At 37.7% G+C, this 21,581-nt stretch overlaps 1 protein-coding gene across 14 annotated transcripts in view; it reads right to left on the bottom strand.

Moving 5' to 3' along the window:
• Nucleotides 1–641: 641 nt before the first annotated feature.
• Nucleotides 642–21,581, bottom strand: part of EFR3A (EFR3 homolog A) — an 81,924-nt gene continuing 60,984 nt past the window's right edge. For 6 of the 14 annotated variants that reach the window (XM_074577842.1, XM_074577840.1, XM_074577841.1 and 3 more), the window contains 9 exons: nucleotides 19,617–19,778; nucleotides 18,289–18,420; nucleotides 17,698–17,765; nucleotides 16,398–16,525; nucleotides 11,227–11,315; nucleotides 7,116–7,164; nucleotides 5,889–5,992; nucleotides 4,868–4,917; nucleotides 2,386–3,633 (listed from right to left, as the gene is read on the bottom strand). In XM_074577842.1, the coding sequence (XP_074433943.1) occupies nucleotides 3,528–3,633; nucleotides 4,868–4,917; nucleotides 5,889–5,992; nucleotides 7,116–7,164; nucleotides 11,227–11,315; nucleotides 16,398–16,525; nucleotides 17,698–17,765; nucleotides 18,289–18,420; nucleotides 19,617–19,778 (888 nt within the window). In that variant the 3' untranslated portion in view covers nucleotides 2,386–3,527. Of the gene's footprint in view, nucleotides 1,837–2,385; nucleotides 3,634–4,867; nucleotides 4,918–5,888; nucleotides 5,993–7,115; nucleotides 7,165–11,226; nucleotides 11,316–16,397; nucleotides 16,526–17,697; nucleotides 17,766–18,288; nucleotides 18,421–19,616; nucleotides 19,779–21,581 lie in introns of those variants that run through there. The other 8 variants (XM_074577846.1, XM_074577849.1, XM_074577850.1 and 5 more) reach the window with 2 other exon arrangements.

The raw sequence follows: 21,581 nt of genomic DNA, 5'->3' as shown, positions 1-21,581 counted from the left end.
TCTGAGACCCACGGTAAGCCACAGATTACAGAAAGAAGATACCTACCCTCTAAAATTTCCTAAACACACACACAAAGTTTGAACATCTACAAAAGTTTGGAACAGAGGAGCAAGGGAAAAGATGACGACAATATAATCCTCTCTATATTAGGATATGTCTCACGTGAGCTAGAGAAGGTCCCAACTTCCTCAAAATAGAAACAAAGAATTGTTTTTCATGCTTCTTTCAGCGTGTACTATGAAAAACCATTTAAACGAATGCTACCAAAAAAGAGTCACAAACAACAGTATAATACTCAGCCCCATTAGATGGCATCACTGTCTGAAAGACACTCCCTGTGGATGAGATCACACACCCCAACAACTTTATTCCTTGAAATCGATACTACAAACCTCAATACGTTCCTTAACCAGGGAGGCAGGTCCGAAAAGCGTAACTTATTTATCTTCCTGAAGCTTGTACGCTATTAGGAACTGACTTTTGTAATGTTGCATTCTCAACTTTTGCTGCAATGCTATAACATTTGGGGGGACGGGGGGGGAAAGCATGTAAAATGAGGTCTATTTTAAATGGCAAAAAACTTATGTCATTGACATTTTAATTGTGAGCAGTAAAAATGTACTGACACCTCTAGAAAAGATTAATTTTAAATTTTGGTTTATTTTATTGCTTAAATATAGATTGCACAGTGTTTTCTTACATTTATTGAAACTGGTTCATTACGTACAGTACAGAATATATGACCATCAGAACAACGGACAAATTAGCCCTACTCTGATTTTAGACAACCAGCTATTTCTATCTTTTGAAATTAAGAAGGATTTAATTTATTTTGAAGTGACCTACTACTAAAAGCTCTAATTTTTCAAAGTGACACAATGGGAAAGAGAACCCAAAGCAAAAGCTGGAATACATTTAAACAGCTGGAAACCGATTTATAATCATGTGACAGTACTCGGTGTGTTGCAGATAACACAGGGCCAGTTTGCAAACAGGGCTTTTCAGTTCTGCAACTTGTCTGAAGAACATAAAAAAATTCAGTGAAACACAGCAGCTTTATACGGTACAACAGCATTCTCAATTCATTTGGTTTCATTCATTAGCTACTTATTACAATAGCTACCAAAACAATACATTTTACAGCCCCTCCCATCTCCCAGCTGTCTAGAAAGGCCAGAGTGAACCAATCACCAACTTACAGACTCCCTGAATTTCCAGAAAGGAAGAAATTAAATACCCTGCGAACACACGGAGTGTTACAAGCTCTTCATCCCCTGCACAACACCTGCACAACACCTGCATTTCCCAAACAAAGCTCATTTGAACACTGAAAACATGGAAACCTACCACCAGCATATATGAAAAATACTTCATAAACAGAACAGAAAATGAAATGCTGAATCTAGTTATTTTCACATGCAGCATTCATGCAACAGAATTCAATCACAGAAACAATCCTGTATTTACAGCAACAGTCTCCGTACTGCAAGAGTGCAAACAGAAGTACATTCTTTATTTCTTAGACTCCTTATTTTCTTTTTGTACAAAAGTGCACAGTGTTATTCTTAAAAAATGACAGAGTGGATAAGTGTTTTACATTGTATTCCTAGGTTAGATTTATTATTTAAAAAATTACACTCTTCATATAGGCCAAAAACTATTATGTCTTACCTTAAAAAAAAACCCCAAAAGTGAAAACTAAAAGCTAGAGTCCTATTTATGTGTAGACTGTGGTCTGATCAGGCTGATACGCTGCAGCAGTAAAAATCACAACGGAATGCTGTAGATAAGGGGCTGTTTCGTCATCCACTAACAGCTGTGATTGCACTGTTAAACTGAAAAGAAGGTCTCAATTACCTTTTGAGCTTTGTGAATGCTTTCTGAAAGTCTCAGCATGATATCTCATAGGTTTAAGTACCTGAAATTTCTCGGATGTTATGTCACATCAGGCTTTTAAAAGTATTCCAGTGGAATAGTGATTTATAGTTTGAAAAACTTAAAATCTGTTTTACGGTGGGTTTGCTAATGCTCAAAACAGTCAGAAAAATTAGCTGGCCTGATAACCATTCAGATCTCACAATTATGCAATCATAGATTAATTTAGGTTGGGACTTCTGAAGGTCATCTAAACCAAGCTCCTGCTCAAAGCAGGGCTAAGTGAAGTTAGATTACTTTGTTCACGGCCTGAATGCTGTTTACCTAAACTGCTGGCTAACTTAATGTCTTACATTTATTATAGATAGTTGAGATCATTCGTTCATGTTTATGCTGCTTCAGTCAGATTCAGATGCTTCAAACTTACTATTCATGGCATCAGCGAAAGCAGTTTTTTCCTTTTGCCTGCAGAATTTGGTGAGTCATAAAGACAGCACTGACAATTATCAGCAAAAGCTCAGTGATTTACTGTATCAGTTTTACTTTATTTACATTTGAATAGTATACTCAGATACATAAACCTATGAAAGTTACCACATTTTCCTTATGGTTTGAGAAATGAAACGAAAATGAACACAGAGATGCATCTCTAAAAATGCTTTTGCTTGAAAACATATGTAATAAATTCTTGGTCTTTAAACAGTTACATCCAGTTTTCTTTCAAATTCTAAAATATCATTAAAAAGCTGTAATAAACTACAGAGAAATACCTCATAGAATATATTTGTAATTTCTGTATTTATGATTTAAAATGCCCTCAGTTTATTTTCTGCTATACTAAATATATCTCTCATGTATTTATACTAAAGCAGACAGTAAAACACTACTGCGTTTTCCAAAGTACAGTCTGTAAACCATACACCTTAAGACATGAAAAATATTGCACAGTTCAGTGCTTCAAGAGGAGAATTCTCCTCTTTAGGCAAAGCATTTAACTTTTAGCAAGAAATACAGGACATATACCGGGCGTATATATCTAAAAAGCATGTTATGTGATGCATCAAAAAAACACTTAACAAGTGTCCATTAATTCATTTACTGTACTTGAACACATGTAAGGTATTGTTTTTTCCATATATTCCAACATAAACCAGTTGACTAGCTATGACAGCACGGACGAAAGGGAGCTAAGGTAGCGCTCCACTGGTTACATTTATTAAGATGAAGCAAGCCAAAAGCATTCTATTTAGACATATAATTGAGGTGGAAATGAATAAAAAAACCCAACAAACAAAAAAAAGAAAAAGCTTTAACAGGTTTTTCAGTTACAATGCCTCAATTTAAAGGAATTTACAGAAATACAAATTCCTAGAGTAACTGAAATATTCATCTATATGGCAAGACAAGTTTTAAATCATTTACATGTACTCAAATATGAAAATGAAGAAACAGGATATATGAAAAACCTAGCTTCAAATATATTACAGAAGAAAACAACTCAGGATAGTCTCATGAGTTTGGCTAGAGTAATTTGTATTTGGCTCATGTCCACCATTATTTTAAAGGAAATAAACAATAAAATTTGAAAACTCATCTTGTTCTTTCTATTGTACTCTACTCTAAATAATGTCCAGCAGACTTCAGAAGACACTTAATACACACAAAGATCTGGAAACTTCATCTCATAGACTGGAACAGACTGGTAATGAGCGTGTCCGGCAGTAATGGTCATCGTTCCTGAGGGGCTAGGCGGAGGACTGTGTGAGAAGAACAATTAATATACAGAATTTATAATTATATGGACGGCTTTCTTTTTTATAACTTTACGCATTAATAGCTGAAAACGAAGAGCAAACTATCCACCCCACCCCAGCCCCCACCCCAACCATCAGTATTTTATCCTATTCCTGAAATTCTAATGAAATTATCATGCCTCAGGTGGTTTTTTTTTTTGTACTCTGGTCTGAATCATCGACTTCATGAATGTTACAGAACTATGAAAATACATTTAATTACTAATAAATACTATTTATGCTGCTCAACAGATGTGCACAACTCTCTATAATAATGTCATGTACTATTTTGACTGTTCAGTATCTAATTACTTTCTCAAACAGATACAGCAATGGGAAAAACCCCAGCATTCTTCAATACTACTGATATACACAGAAATAATATAAGAATAGAAGTATACTATAACATGGTTTCTGGATATTCTTCACTATCTAAAAGATTCAAAATAAGAAAAACAAAGTGACTGTTTTAGATGAAGACTGCTCTTTTCCATTGTACTGGTTTTGTCTGGAGTAATTTTTTTTACGGTAGCTTATATGGTGCTGTGATTTGGATTTGTGACCAAAACACTGTTGACAACACAGGAATGGTTTAGTTATTGCTGAGCAGGGCTTACACAGCGTAAAGACCTCTTCTGTTTCTCACACCACTGGGGGTGCACCAGAAGCTGGGAGGGGACACAGCTGGGACAGCTGACCCCAACTGACCAAACGGATATTCCATACCATATGATTCCGTGCTCAGCAATAATAACTTTACGGACAGAGAAGGAAGAGGGGGACGTTTGGAGTGATGGCATTTGTCTTCCAAAGTAACCGTTATGCGTGATGGAGCCCTACTTGCCCTGGCTGGGGAATTGTGAATATTGTGAACACCTGATGGGAAATTGTGAATGAATTTTTATTTTGCTTTGCTTGCACATATACCTTCTGCTTTACCTATTAAACTGTCTTCATCTCAACCCATGAGTTTTCTCACTTTCACCCTTCCAATTCTCTTCCCCATCCCATGGAGGGGGAATGAGCCAGTGGCTGTGTCGGGCTTAAACGCATACCAGGGTTACACCACAACATTCAGCTAAATCAATTATTTTCTGCCTATTACATGTGAACACTGTGACATGAGCACCTGAAAGTAGTCACAATTGCTTTATAACTCATATTTCATTCCTCATATTCTTCTTGCATAAAGCCTTACCGAATGGTGAGTTCCAGTATCTGGGCAAGTCTATCATGAAGCAAGTTTGCCTAGGAAAAAGAAATTAAAATTGAATTATTAACTACTATATATTTAATCAGGCTAAAATGAATATGCTGGGCCATACTCAGTGAGTGTATTCCACATCACCACATGGCAAATCTAGGCAGCGTTTCCTATCTCAATTTCTTTTCTCACTGCTGCAAGGATTCGGAGCCCTGGAGAGGCATGTGAGATTGAGTGAGCCCGTCTTGGAGTGCAAGGAACTATATAACAAATTTTGCTGTTGTAGACAGAGTTTAACAAACCTGAAATACACTTAGTTATTCAAAAATATACAATGGGGTAAATACAGCTCCAGTTATCCTAGGATGAAATAGGAACGGGCTGTAAAACTAGCCTAGAGAAGAGAAGGCTCTGAGGAGACTTTATAGCAGCCTTCCAGTACCTAAAGGGGCCTACAGGAAAGATGGGGAGGGACTCTTTATGGAGCGACAGGACGAGGGGCAATGGTTTTAAACTGAAGGAGGGGAGATTTAGATTAGATATTAGGAAGAAATTCTTTACTGTGAGGGTGGTGAGGCACTGGAACAGGTTGCCCAGAGAAGCTGTGGATGCCCCATCCCTGGAGGTGTTCAAGGCCAGGCTGGATGAGGCTTTGAGCAGCCTGGTCTAGTGGGAGGTGTCCCTGCCCATGGCAGGGGGGTTAGAACTGGATGATCTTTAAGGTCCCTTCCAACCTAAACCATTCTATGATTCTATGATCTAGATTTCAAAGACAGTAAGGAAAACATTAAGGTGAAGAGTGTATGAGATTTCCATTCCTTTTCAAATGGTCTGAGAGCAATCAAAAGCACGCTTTAAATAACTGGAATTTCTCAACATTGATAATAGTGGCGACAACTTCTTTAGAAGTAACAGCAGCAGTGACATGGTAACATAAACCACCTTTAGCTAGCACATCCCCATTACTGCTTATACTGGTATCTTCAATGCCGCAAAACATTTTTCAGAAACTCACTTTGGTTTCACATTGTGCTGCTATTTCTTCGAATGGCGCTTTTTGGAACTTTTCAATCACAAGACGCCTTTTTTCTTTTTCCTGTTCTTCAAGTCCATTGTTATCTTAAAAAAATTATAAAAATAAAACCAAATGTAACTTTTGTGTGTCAAGTAGAAGTGATATCAACCTTCAAATGCAGACTGCAGAAGCAAACAAGCACTGTATTTGAAGTGATGCAACTGTAGTAAAGCGCGCTGTCATCTGTCGTTCCAAAGCAAAATGCAGGTACAATTTCAGGGAACTGGTTTGAGGTTCCCAGTTTTGCCTCTTTCTTACTACGTGCTTTAATTAGGAGTACATGCAGGCTCCCTTTCGCTTTATTATCCAGACTCAAGATTGCATTTCTCACTCACTGCACGCAAGTTCAGCTTCAAGGGACAAAGAAGGCAGTATCCTCCCTCCCAGTACCACGCAGACAGGATTTTCTATTAGAATTTGGGAAAAGCAAGTTCGGCCTCCACAGGCTGACTGAACCTACAACCAGCTGGAACTTCCCAGTATCTAATGAATTTAAGTACCTCAGTGATCAGGCAGCTTTGGAAAACTGTCAGATTGGATCACTGTTTAAAATATCAGCGTCTACTGTTTAACACATCCATGTCTAATTCATGTTTTTTTCAGGATTTTGGTGGACTGGACAGCATTAATTAGTACATACTTATAGTGATAAGAAATAAGGAAACTGGATAATTCTGAGTTCTGGTAGGTGCGTCACTTGTCAGAATAATATTTTTTTAAACAAATCAGACAAATGTGTATCAATACACTAAATAAAAAAATGGAGTGTTTTTGAAGTCTACAATGTGTGCCTTACAATCTATTTTCTGAATGCATCGCAGACCTGAAAATCTTAATATGTAAAAATATTTCAGTTGCTTTATAAAGAATCACTCAATGGAATTTGAAAATCTCACATTATTTATAGCTTGGCCTGTAAGGGCAAATTTAATAGATGACAGGCACTTCCAGATGCTTTTCATTCAGTCAGAAAATGAATTCACTAAAATTATCCAGCTATCATTTCAGAAATTTAGATATAAATAAATGAGGTTTTTAATAAGTTTACTAGCTGAAGAGAAACAAATGCAATATTTTAACTATGTTATTCCAGCAATAGCTTTTTCTCTGGCAGTTCCACAGTAATTGAAAACTATGCTGCATAAACACAATTGTAATAAGTCTTACCAATTGCTTTCTTCAAAGCTTCAAAGGTGATTTCTTCAGTATTATCAATCTAAACACAAAGAAACAAAACTCCTTAAACCTCACATATAACAAGCTTCTAAAAAACAAGGAATGTGATAAATACAGAAGGTCAAAATGGCCACACAAATTTTCTGCCTTACAAGTTCCTTATAGCTGTACCTGGAGTTCCCATGACAGCCGACAGATCGCTAATTCACAGGTTTAATCCACTGCAATTAGCATTTTTATCAAACGAGATCAAGGAAAATTTTCCAAATTCTGGTCAAGATGCTCTATGGCAATAATACTTTGGAAAAAGAAGGTGCATTTCGTCAGAACGCTCCTTTGGGTCAGGAATATGCTGTGGTGCTTCTATACAGCTAAGCCTCAGTACTGGTTCTTAGACAGCTATTGCGAATAATAGCAACCGCTCCGGGGGACTGAGCTACCAGCAACGTGACGCTAAAGGAAGAGATGGTAGTAGCGGCTAGAATGGAAAATGTTTTTTGGCTTTAGGCTAACTTCATACCAGTATGGGCTCCCCTCACTACAAGTAAGACACTGAGGTGCTGGAGCGGGTCCAGAGAAGAGCAACAAAGCTGGTGAGGGATCTAGAGAACAAGTCTGATGAGGATCAGCTGAGGGAGCTGGGGGTGTTCAGCCTGGAGAAAAGGGGGCTGAGGGGAGACCTTCTCGCTCTCTACAGCTACCTGAAAGGAGGGTGTAGCCAGGTGGGGGTCGGTCTCTTCTCCCAAGTAACAGGACAAGAGGAAACGGCCTCAAGTTGTGCCAGAGGAGGTTTAGACTGGATATTAGGAAAAATTTTTACACTGAAAGGGTTATTAAGCGTTGGAACAGGCTGCCCAGGGAAGTGGTTGAGTCGCCATCCCTGGAGGTATTTAAAAGACGGGCAGACATACTGCTGAGGGATATGGTCTAGTGATGGTTTTTGTCAGTGTTATGTTGATGGTTGGACTCGATGATATGAAAGGTCCCTTCCAAACTAGATGATTCTATGATTCTATAATTTGGTGCTTATGGCATAAGTTTCGGAGCTAAAGGGCTCTTCAGAACAAGCTATGTCTGATGCACTGAGAAAATTTATTCGTTTAGTAATAAGAATATATACATTTGCCGCTGCAGATGTACTTCATTAGGAATTGCTTGGGGCTGCAAAATTACCAAAGACACAGGAACATTTCTCTGAAGAGCTCCAGCTCATGGATTTCTGTGTTTCAATTCTTTATACACCTACAGTTTCTATGTCATGAAGTATATTTACAGTGAAACGACTGTGATAATATTAGGGGAAGCTGCCTAGATAGCAGAACAGTGTTCACCTGAGCATAACATGCTTTCTTGGCTTGGACTGCCTTACTTTAATCCTTCAAAACTAACTACCTGTAAACAGGCAGCACTTTTATTTTTCCTTATGAACACTAATTGTTTAGAATGGTCTAATATGATTTAAGATGAAAGATCTGTAAGGTAGCACAAAGTTGTTTCACCCAATTCAGAAGACCCTGCTTTCTTTCTATTTTTTAATTAATTGACTCGACCTACTGTAAATGGAAAAGCCAGAAGTAGCAGCCGTTTCCTTTTTCCATCAGTGTTATTTCAGGAGATGGAGCTGTAAATAATATTTTTCTAACAGATTTTACTACGTTAGCATTGTATTCTCTACCTCGGAATATATAAAAGGTTAATAAACAAACATCAAAACACCCTTTATGTCAAATATTTGTGGATATAGCTAGACATAAAAAGTATTCAGGTTTCGAAATAATCATCTTTTATACAATTCATATTTGGTGAAAATTGCTTGCTTATGTCAGCCTTTTAAGATTTCTAATTAACATCCATAGTAGCTGCTAATATTAGCCAGCACTGTATACGGTTATTAATATCACAGAAGCACTAGCTACTTTTACAAGTGCTTTCATCTTATAAATGAAGATAACTATGGAATAAACCATCTTCCTAAACAGGATTCACTAACAGACTTCCCGCAACAAAAAACTTTGATTGTGCTGACAAAAGAATTGCATTCATATTGTGTACAATAGCAGATATTTTATGGATAAACAGTCTTCTACCTCAGTGTAGAAATGACACCATAGATCATTAATCCTAAGAATTACATTAATTAGGTAGTTTATCCTCTCAATCATAAAGCCTTATGCTCCTTTTTTTGCAGTTTAATTCTGCTGACAGTTATGGATTATGTTATATTTACTAATCTACATAGCAAGAGAACCAGATTTTATATCCTCATAGAGTTTTTTTTTCTTTTTTCCTGCTCTTGAGTGACATCCACAGTATCATCCCGTGTTCCAAGTGGCCAAAAACACGCATTATGAGGGGACAAGAATTAGCAAAAATTACAAAGCACCATTACTGAAGGAACAGGCTGCTCAGGGAAGCGGTTGAGTCACCATTCCTGGAGGTATTTAAAAGATGTAGCACTCAGGGACATGGGTTAGTGGTGGACTTGGCGGTGTTAGGTTAATGATCTTAATGGTCTTTTCCAACCTAAATAATTCTATGATTCAATGATTCTATGAAAATTTTTCAGCTGTTCATTATTTAGGTATCAAGACCAATTTGCAATCAACAAACTGGAAAATATCAGTTTTCCCTTTGCATTGTAAACAAGCACTGTAAAGCAACTAAAGGAGGAATCTTTGTTTCATGTGTTTCTGATTAATAAAATTCTTGTTTTTAAGACAGGCAAACAGTAATTAATTATCCAAGACACTGTACCACATTAAACTGAGAACCCATACACAGATTTTGATTTATCTACAACTGCTATATCCTGTTCAAAAAATGTCAATGTGTCAATGCTTAACATAACATCAGCATAATTGTTTGAAACCTGAAAAGGAAGCTTCTCTCATTTGATTCTACCTTCAAGAAAGATGTTCAATCACATATAATGCATAAGATTAAAAAAGTATACTAATGGCAAACAACTCCATTCCTACTAGGAGCATTTACTTTCTTCAGAAAGCTAAAGATTGTGATAATCTGGTTCATTTTTCAAACATTTCTTTCTTCTTTGTCCTAAACCTTTACCTAGTTTATCTGTACCCTTGTTAAAGCACAATGGCAGGAACTGAACACAGAATATCACCTGAGGTAGCATCAACACAAAGCAGAAAGGAATAATAATAATGATGCAAAACATAAATCACTTCTGTCATTCTAAAATGAGACTTACTCCTTTGCGATAGCTTAATACTGCACTTTTAACTAACATTCAGCTTGACTCTGTCCCCACATTCTGTTTCACGTCCCCAGCTGGTTTGTGCTTTAAGGTGCTAAAGGTAGGATTCATTTGCATGTACAAACACCTCAATTTCAACAGCCAATCTCCATCACAGCCAGCAGAAATCGGGTTAATAAAAATCAGCAGAACCTTGAAAAACATTCAGTAGAAATGAAAATTTATTTTAAGAAATACTTCAAATTAAGTGTCAAAAGATGCGGGATAATTTTAATTATAATGCAGTCTTCCTAAGGGATAATTAGCATCAGCTCCTGTACCTTACACATGAACTTTTTGTTGCTACTTTATCCTTCCCGTGTCTTTAAAGCACTGTGTGCTAAACTCTTCTGGAAGGGAAGAGTAATACTGTAACACCGTGGTGTATGTAACCTGCCTAGTTTTTACCTGCCCCTCTGAAAGACAGCAGGTCTCCCACTAGTCTGATATCTGTCAGCCCCATTTTGATGAACGAGACTCTCAGATACTTCAAATGATGCAGGGATACAGATGCAGGATTTTTATTTGATCCCTCAAAATGCAAAGAAAATATTTTAGAGTGTTTACTCATGAAATAGTAGTTGTGTATATGTATTGCCACCCCATATTCTGCAGCACTATCTGTAAAAAACTATAGTGACAAAATACTTTACATTTTTATACAGCAAGATCAGAGCCTTTGACAACACATTTCTACAAAAATAGGCATTAAAAACATCAAAACCCCAACGCATTTAACATTGCTAGAACAATCAGATATTAGACTTTCTGGGAAAACTTCATTTGCATTCACCCCCTGCCACCATGAACATGCTGCTTTAAAACATCCTGTGATTTTCATACCTTATCCTCTGTGCTGTTGCCAGGCAGAATATCCACCTGAATAGATACTGTGTCCACAATGCTCTTCCTCCTGGAGAGTCTGTCCTCATCTAGAAGAAAAACCACTTATCTCACTTTTTGTAATAGAGCTGAAACACAATCCATCAAATTTCCACACATCAGATGCAGATTTGTTTCTACATGCCTGTTAAACTCAAGAACACCTAGTTTATCATTTGGACCGTTGTGAAAAATGATCAGTTACTGCCCTAAATTATTAAATATGAAGGAAAATAAGCTTTATATTGTCCCTTCCCCCTCTCATCCCAGATCTTGCCAACTTTCCCTTGAAAGCCCAGGATTCAAAAAAATTAGACGAGATCTTATTCAAATGCATAATAAATAGCATAGTATATGATGACATATTGCTGCAGAGTAATTTACAAAAGCCTGAACTTATTTTTTGTGTTGTGAAAGTAAAATATTAAGGTCTTAATTTGAAGGTATTCTGAAAGAGAAAAGGGCTTCTTGGAAGTTGATTCATTGACAGAAGAAATAGATTTCCAAATGGAAATGAGCAACGATCCTTCTTTATTCTTGTTGCTCCAAGTACCGTATTCAGTGAGTCTAAAACTCTACTTGGTGAAAAAAAATCTCTCCATTGCTAACTTCCTACAAACATTTTAGCAAGTCCAGCTGGCCTAAAAAGTAGTCAGAATAAGATCAACTGTGCTGATACTAACAGCAACACAACGATTTCACTAACGCTTACGCAGACACGAACACATGATCCATCAGTTAATGGATTTTCCTTTTGCGACTGCATTCCTGAGACAATACACCACTAATCTTTTCTCATTTTTGACATTTAATATACTAACATAAGATTAAAAAAAACAGTAAAAACACATTTACAGATGCATCATGAAGATCCTCTGGCAAATGGAGACTTGAGTGGCCTGACTTTCGTGCATCTCATTTACAAAACCATGAGTTGCAATGTCACATTTTAGATTTTAGTTGAGATCAAGCCATTTGGGTCAGGCCATTATTCCTTGATGACTCACACTGCACACTGAAGCACCTACAGGCACTTGATACTAAGACAAAGATAAGGAGAACGCCTGTAAATCTCCACTACAAGGTAATTTATGCTGGTTCTTCTGCAACCTTTGTTTAAATCACTTCCAGCAAAGCGCTTTTGCAGTGCAAATATTGAGCACGAACAAACAGAATTCATTCCAGCAGAGCTAAACACACTCAGCTTTTAAAAAAATCAAGAAATAACTTTCAGAAGTTATATCAATGAAAGGCTATTTTAAGAGCAAGAGGCAGTGAAAGAACAAGATTAGTGAAAAGCACCTGAATTCCAGCTATCTTTGCCAGGTTCTCAGAGTCTCTGAGCACTTCAAGTGGCATTTTGAAGGATTTACTTAATTTTTAATCCCTGATGGCTCACTGGTACCTGACCCAATACATACAGAGCCTGAGGAAAGCACCTTAGCCCTCAAGAGTAAACACAAGACAAACCTACATCTTTGCTGCCATCTTGCTGCTCTCTCTGTAACTGACATCCAAACACCGAAAGGGACATTTTTGGGACTACTTTGGATAGAATTAATTTTTGTAATGGATGCCTCACTATACTTGCCTAATAAAAATGTCCATTTGTCTCTAATTTCAACATATTAAGTGGGAAAAACCTGTGAAAATTGCATTTTTTTCTGTTATATGATATAAAGCTTGACCCCACGCACATGAAGCAGCTCAGAGGAACGAGGGCGGTGGTGGAGCCCCAATACCCATCTGCCCCAGTCCCTGACAGGGCTGTCCCAGGAGTTTTGGCCCCACCAAATCTGAGAATGGCACCCACCCCATGGGACAACGGGAGCAGCTCTCTGGGTCACCTCATTGACGGAGGTGACTGGGGTATGAGACACATAGCGGGATGGAGGGGAACTGCATCTTGGGATCACACAAGGCTTAGTGTGGGATGTTTAGGGGAGAAATCAAGGGTGGGGAAAAGGAGGACTGAGACGGTTTGAGAGGAGGAAGTAAAGAAAAGAGAGGGACAAGGGGATGAAGGCATCAATCCCATGTTAACCAGTCGCTGATCAGTACACACATCTGGCCATGTCCTGAGCTTCGTCAGTGCAGCCTGTCCCGTCTTCTCATTAAATCCCATTTCTCTTTCCCTGGGTGAGGTGTGTCCATGGGGTCTGAGTGCAGGGACTGGAGTCAGACCATGGGTCAGAGGGCCCGTGCATCTGGAGCAAGCAAAGGTGCATCCGTGTGTGATCGCGAGGGAATAGCAAGTTGGAGCAGCAGGTGAGCAGGTGAAGCGGCCTGGGAGCAGAGGGTGTCCGTGTGTCTCTGAGGGTAGAAGCACCTGGCAGGACCAGGAGGTCCAGGCCAACTGTCAGAAAGACCATGGAGCCTGGGGGACTGACTAAGACCCGTGTGAGCACACGCAAGGGCGCTACTGTGCACCAGAGGGATCTGTGCCAGCAGCTGGACTGGGGCTGTGGACCCTGGGGACTCACGTGACAGTGACTGGGAAGACTGGGAACCAGAAGACAGCTGTGGGCAGACAGCGTCAAAGCCCAGCTACTGGCGAGATGCACACAGAACATATGCGCATATACGTGTCCCGCTGACGGACCTTTATCCTGAACAGCCAGCGAGTGAGAGGAATCATCGCTCTGTGAACAACTCCGAGCTTCTCCCAACTTTCTACCAAGTTCCTGTAATGTCACTCGAAGAGGTAATTAGTTCTATCACAAAAATGATACCTATAGCCCTGCTACCTCCTCAGGAAAAGAAAATAGGAAGTTACCATATCGTAGAGTCACAAATCAAGAGTAAACACAAAGGCAAACCTTGCAGCAGCTAACATTGCTACAGGTATATCAAGGAGATAAACAAAAAAAAGCAGAAGGAAACACTAAGTACAACACAATTTTTGGCCTAAAGGTCTAAAGGCCTTCTAAAAGCTTTTTTTTTTTTTTTTTTTTGACTGTGCACATCCTATACACACACCACAGCTAGCAGGAGAGCAGGCTGACCTACAACTCATTTTTACCTTTTGACTTGTGTCTGCATTTATGAGGTTTTTTGCCTGATGGAAACAGAGCTAAATTAAAACAAATTATGTATGTACAGCCAAAAAAAATTTAATTAAATGTACATTTAAATTATCGGCTTCCCTTCTACCCCAAATAAGGAAGAGAACAAGGTACAAAAAGCGGCAAATAGGAATGTCTTTCAAACTGACAAGCATAAAAAACTGAAACAAAGAGAGGATCATGATTTTATGTCTATAAATCATTGTTAAGCATTACGTCCTTAATATTCAGAAATACTCCAAATACTTAGGATAAAATCTTTACTGGCTTTTTAGTTCCAAACATAACTTTCACAGGAATATATAAAAAACTGATCCATCTTTTACTAAAATTATTGATATATTTTGAAACACTTTATTCTAGCATTATATGTATTAACAGTAGAAATTAAACATCTAAATAAAAATGAAAAGTTTTGGAATTCCAAAATATTCACTTTGCTCTTGATTTTGTTAAATGAAAACCTTGGAAGCTCAGTATCTCACAGGATCAGAGATTAATGATCCTAATCAGCTACGATAATAGGCATGACACCAGTTTTGGTTACTGCTCTTTTCAAGATACTGCAACACAACCCCCCCCCCCCCCCCCGCCATCTGATTCACATACTCTAAGATTTAGCATTAAATATGGCTGTTTCTCATCACCTGAAGAAGCAGTTAATCACATACTTGCAGCTAAACTTGCTTAACCTTCTCAAAATTTACATATCTTTTTGTGGAGGAATGCATTTTTATCAAAGTATCCAACAAAACCCTAGTAGGGTCATTTGGGTATAAATACATCTCATTTTCTCAGAGAGGCTTAATCTGAATTTCCAACCAGACTGTCTTTCTCATTCACTCAGACAAAGACAGTAAAAACTGGAAACATAACATTTCCTTACTTGCTACCTACCTCTTCTGCCAATACTAAAATTTAATGATAACTGGTTTTTTTGGATGCCAGAAGAAATAATCTGTCAAGTATAGTAACATTTTCCTTTTTAAAAGATGACAACCAGCAACAGCAAACAGACATCGCAGCTGTGTCGCGCATATATCACTGGTTTGCCTGCTAGCACATGGGACAAACCCACATCTGCTGTTCTGGAGAACTCATCCCCTCCCATAGCAGCCGTCCAAAAAAGCTTATTCAAGAGCAGGCGGCAACGGAATCGTGCTGCAAGTGTGACAGATCTGGCATTCACTGTCCATACATATCATGTTTCTTTCTATACACGAGCTACAAAAGACTGGAATCATATTTCCTAGGAACTTTTATTTCTCAAAAAGGTCAGACTGGGGTTTCCCAGAGTCTTACAATAAGAACAGTTAAGCACAGCCACAAAACACACACAGTTAATAAAACAAATGCTTCAAACAGTTTTTTTTCCAGTAAGTTGCTCAATTGGCTGTTGAAAATATATTAAAAGCAGAAAACACACAATGTCACATACTAAGCTAGTTATCCACACACTATTCCTGCATCTTGGTAGCACGAACTCTCAAAAATCTTCCTCAGGCACTTTCCTTGTCTTACCTGACATTAAGCTAGCCTAGGTATCTGATGGAGGAAAACGTAACATTCTTGATTAAATTAATATCTGCTCATTGAGAATTTGACTAAGGCAAACAACTGAAGTCAGCATAAGGCCAGATGGCAAAAGGATGGGATATGTTCCATCCAGCGTTTACATAAAAAGGATAAAGTATGCTGACTTGTGTAATCCTTCCTCACCTGCTAATTCAAATTAATACAGAAAAACATTAATAATCACCATTATCTTCTTAAGGTATTTTTTCAACAGCAAAGACTTCATTAAAAAGAGTTGAAGTGGGTTCAAGAACTTTCTGCCCCACCTTCTGAATTTAAGGAAAAAAAAAATCTCTTAAAAGGACACGAAGTTGAAACTTCTTAGCAATAATAGATGAGCTAATGAGAAAAAAAAAACTTGAGAAAACAAAATTATGCAATAATTAGATCTTTTTGGCAAGTAGTCACATTACATTTCATTGTCACAAAACACATCAAGAAAGCATTCTTAGTAACTGGCACTTAGCAGTATCGCCACTAATCACCGCTTACCTGTTACCTGGGGCACATACGGAACGGACAGTCTTTCCACACTGTATCCACTGCCTCCTAATGATTCGGCAATCTTGTTTGTCAGGAAAAATAAATCTTTTTCATGCTTCTCTAAGGATTTTGGAAGACTGTGAAAATATATATTGGAGTTATTATCTACAAATAGAGATTTGTTCATTAAATAAAATATTTTTTCCAATGTCTGCAAGCAACCAAAAAGGGTCAATGTTAATGATTTGATGGAAATAAAACTTGCTCAGTTTTTTAAGGATGAATATACACCCCAAAATGGGTCCACCAAATGCCTCTGCAATATTTTAAATTACTTTAACACTTCTTCGTTATCTGAAATATCTTCCTCACCTTTTTTGCTACATCTTGAGAGCATATGGTCTCTGTTAAATAGAAAAAACTGCAGAGTAATAGTGTTTGCCATTTGCCAGCAACGTGTTCCTGGGGACAAAAAGGCTAAAGGTATCCCTGGGCTGTGTTAGGAAGGTCGACGGGAGTGATCCTTCCCCTCTACTCAGCGCTGGTAAGGCCACACCTGGAGTACTGTGTCAACTGCTGGGCTCCCCAGGACAGGAGAGACGTGGACTTACTGTAGAGAGTCCAACAAAGGACCACTAAGACGGATTAAGGGACTGTGGCATCTCCCCAGTGAAAAAAGTCTGAGAGAGCTGGGACAGTTCAGCATGGAGAAAAGAATGTGGATCTTATCAATGCGTAGAACTACATTAAGGGAGAGAGGGTGGAAAATCAATAGAGCCAGGCTCTTTTCAGTGGTGCCCAGTAACAAGGCCAGAAGCAATGGGCACAAACTGAAAAACAGTTCACCTGTTTGAACATCAGGAAACGCTTCTTTACTGCGAGGGTGACCAAGCGCTGCACAGGTTGCCCAGAGACGTTGTCCAAAAGTCCAAAGCCATCTGGATGTGGGCCTGGACAGCCTGCTCTAGGTGACCCAGCTTGATCGGGGAGGTTGGACCAGATGATCTCCAGAGGTGCCTTCCAACCTCACCCATTCTGTGATTCAGTGAAACTGCATTTTGCTGTGTTAGCACTTATAATGAGCAGCAGACTTTGCAGATGTAAGTGCTTCTGACTACAATTAAAAAAAGCCTGAAAACCAGATTTTTTTCACATATGCTTTTACTGCTTGGTTTTCTTCTGCCTATTCTGTACACTCTTAAACCTCTAAATTATTTTTCACATATGAAATGTATTTCAATGATATCCAATTTTTAATAGTAAAATAGGTACTTCACTGTTCATTAATTCACATTCTGTATCTACTCACTTGCATTTGTCTTTGAAAATTGTTTCTGGTAGAAAATAAGATGCTTCCAGACTTCTAGTTTCGATGACCTGAAAAAAACCCAAGACAAACAGTACAAATGGAGCAGCTCCATAGCTATTTTCTCCAATGACTAAATTGCTTAAAGAGGTTCTGCTGTAGCAGATTACCAATCCTTCACTAACACCTGCCTCAGCACAAATGAGGCCTTTAGAATTTCTTTTAACCAGAGAAAGAGACTGTTGCACTCACGCTTTAGCCTAAAAATCTGTTTCTCATGGTCTTGCGCATGTCAGTACTGTTTTACCAAAACCAGTGAGGCTGTAAAGTCTTATACCAGATGGGGATTTAGCCCATTATATATGGTACCATAAACAAAATGAAAAATGCTATACCTCGAGAGAAGAATATTCTGTGCGTAATTTTAAGACTCAGCAAACAATGCCATCAGAGACCAAAGACAAAGAGCAATGTTGGTAGACACAAATACAGGAGATCAACACCAAAAGTAATTACGTGACAGAAATTATTTACTCATTTTACAGCAGAATGCGTACTGTTCTAAATGACTTAAATTACTTAATTATGTGTTACCTTGCTGACATGCTGACAAAAGGCAGGAACTGCAATCATCTGACTCAGAAAGTTCAGATATGCTGCAACCAGTGCCATGACACCACAACGATTAAACATGGGCAGATTATCCTCATTGATGATGGCAACGTCCTGAAATATATAGGATAGCATTATACTCTCCCAAGTTCTGAATATATGAAAGTCAAAATATTATTACTATTAGCAACACTAGCTGACATACGATGACTATCTGGTAATACGCAGCATTTAATACCTCTCATCTTAAAATCCTGGTCTTTCAGGTCACTCCTAAATTAGGTATATATTAATCTGAAGTTAGCTTGAAGGATTCGACGCCTATGAAGAGAAATAAGTCTACTCAACTCAAACTTATGTTTCTCAGAAACAGAGTACAGATTAATGACTGGTAGTCTCTTGTCCCTACCACCTGCTCGTCATAACTTTTTTCTGGAAAATTAGAAACAGTAGTTTAATAATAAAAATAATTCTTGGAAGTCACGGGTACAGTACCATAAAGGGAATTATTTAATGCTTATTAGCTTTTATGTGTTTATTTAGATTGTATTATTTTTGTTCCAATAAAACAGAACAATATTTTGATCAAGTAAGGATTTGGTTCATTGACATATTTTAAAATTAAGGATGCACTCTGCATTTCAGAGGTTTCATAATGCAGATGCACATTGGGGAATGAGGCTAATGACAGAGTGAACTGGGAATACGGAACACAATTTCATCAAATTTCCACTGCACATGCTAGCGCTATTTATTTGAATGCTTAAATTTTGACACAGATAAAGCTACTAAGTTATACGGTTTCATTGAGGAATGTATGCAAGTATGAAATCATGTTTGATCCTGTAAAGGAAACGTTAAGGAATAAAGCCTGTCAACACAGTGAGAGAATTTTACTCTAAGGTAAGATTAAATAGCCTGGTTTGATAAGTATGTCCAACAAATCAATTAACCATAAACTTTCTTCCAAGGTGAGGACAGTCCATATATTTTATACGGAACACTGACACAAGATCACAGGTCGTAAGAATATCTCGTCGATCTGCTAATGAATACATCAGCAATTCTAGGGAATGTTTCAACAGATTTCCACATCTGCTATATTTCCTGAAGAGAACATGCTGTAGAAGCGTGTAACAAATCTGATTAGTTGAAGCTTCCCTATTAATAAGTGTTGTGTATAAAGTGCGTTTCCTTAATGGATCGATCACATTAGGACTGACTGATGCGACTTCCAATTTGAAGATCAATATGTGAAAAACAAATATAAATTGTCAATCAGTGAACCCAACACTGCTTCAGACTCATACCTGCAAAGCAATAGCTAATCGAATGAGGTCAATAACCACCTCTTCATTGGCAAGTTCAATTGTGGTAAGAGCTAGAGATGTAAACAGCAGTTCAAAGTTTTTTTGGACATTGTCTTCTTCTTTACAGCCTAAGTAGATGTGTCTGTACAATTGCTGGCCATGCTATTAAAGACAAAAAAGGGAAAATGAGTATTAAGATCATATAATAACTTAGGCTAGAAAGGATAATTTAAGATTCTGTAGTCCAACTCACTCCTCTAAGCAGGGCCAACTTTGATGTTAGATGATACATAATTAAAAAAAATAAAAAAGGATAAAATACATGTATACATATACATACACAAACAAGTACAGGATCAATCAAGAAGATCGCTAGTTTACTACCGTAACAGCTGCTTCTTTATAAATACAGAACTCTTCTATTTTATGTAGAAGCGTACAGATAGGGAAGATGATACAGAGAATTGCACACGAATACTGGACTGCGTGTCAGGCACTGGCGTTCATTTCCTACTGAAATATTTTTTAAAAATTGCCCATTTATGAAAAGGAGAAAATAAAATGTAAATCTTGAAACATTCTCAAGAACGTTCAAGTAACTGAGGAGCTCCAAGGCTGATCCTTGTGAAGACATCAAATCTGTTCATTAAGCAAGTCTCCTCGAATAGCAAACGGAGAAGAAATTCTTCTGGAGAGTGTTTCAGGAGATGAGTGCGGCTCATCTATCACCGCGCAGAGGAAGGCTCTATCTCTAGTGAAGAACGGGTTATCTAATGAAAGAGCCTCAACTTCGTAAGTGACTTTTCTTTCCTCCTAACACTGTGCGTAACCAAATCTTTGCAAAGAAACTACTATTTCAATGAAAAACAATGAAAACACAGCAAGGCAGGTTAAGAAGCAGGTTTTGCATGCAATACCAGCCCCGCATTCTTAACCTGTACAGGATACAGGTCTGTATCAGCTGACACAGTTAATTTTCAAGATCTAAGGACCGATGCTTTACCTCTGGAAGTACTAGTTCAGCTTTAGAATCAAGAAACATACATCTGTTTTTCAAGCAGGACATATTCATTTAAGAAGTAATAAAGATGTTTTCAGTCTTTTTATTATCTCTAAAATAAAATATATAATTTTTCAAATATCTGCTTTATTTAGAAAAGAAGGAAACAGAGCTATTAGCAAAGCACACAAGCTACTATAAAATACACACAGTGAATATTAGCTGTTTAAAGACAGGAAAGTAAAAGTAATGAAATTATTCATCCCACTGATAAAGAATTGCACTTCAATATGAAAATAAATTATTATGTGGATTTTCTTGACACGTACTATCTTTCTAGAAGATTGCAAAATGTAAGAAGTTCAACATTTCCCTTTAAAGAAAGGATAGAAATAAGCCTCCTGGCTTTGAGAAGGTGGACTGAGATGGAAAGAGCTTTGTGCCTGTCTGGTTTAATTCCACCTAATTCTAGGTACAGAAATTCCTAAGTATGACACAGAATGGCCTTAGGATCCCCACCTAACATCAAACAAGTCTAGGTGGTCAATTCAGGTCGTAATGGACTTCTGGAGGTGCTTCACCTCTCTCCTTTGACAATGCAAGGAATCTAGGAAGAGTAGGCTGCTAACACACTTATCTAAAGTAGATGAGAAACATTAGGTTTACGATACGCACCTGAAACACTATGACATGGATAATTATAGAATAACTTCATTCCCCAGGGTTAAAATATTTTTTTTAGAAGATTGTATTATCTTTTCTTGACCTGATAAGAGTCTCTGTTCCTGTCCTGCCCTCTTTTTCAGATGACAGTGTTAACAATTCAAATATTTAGTTTGACAATTAAAATTTTAATCTAGCAAAAATCAGTAAATACAACTTATCCAAAATGTTTTAAATCCTAGACATTAAATCAATCAATTAAAATTTAATTCAGTTTTTACAAAGATACATTACTAATAATT

Source organism: Larus michahellis, chromosome 2 (genome assembly GCF_964199755.1).
Source record: "Larus michahellis chromosome 2, bLarMic1.1, whole genome shotgun sequence".
NCBI classification, from domain to species: domain Eukaryota; kingdom Metazoa; phylum Chordata; class Aves; order Charadriiformes; family Laridae; genus Larus; species Larus michahellis.
The sequence above is the reverse complement of the archived record's forward strand: the minus strand, read 5'-3'. Positions and strand labels throughout refer to the sequence as shown.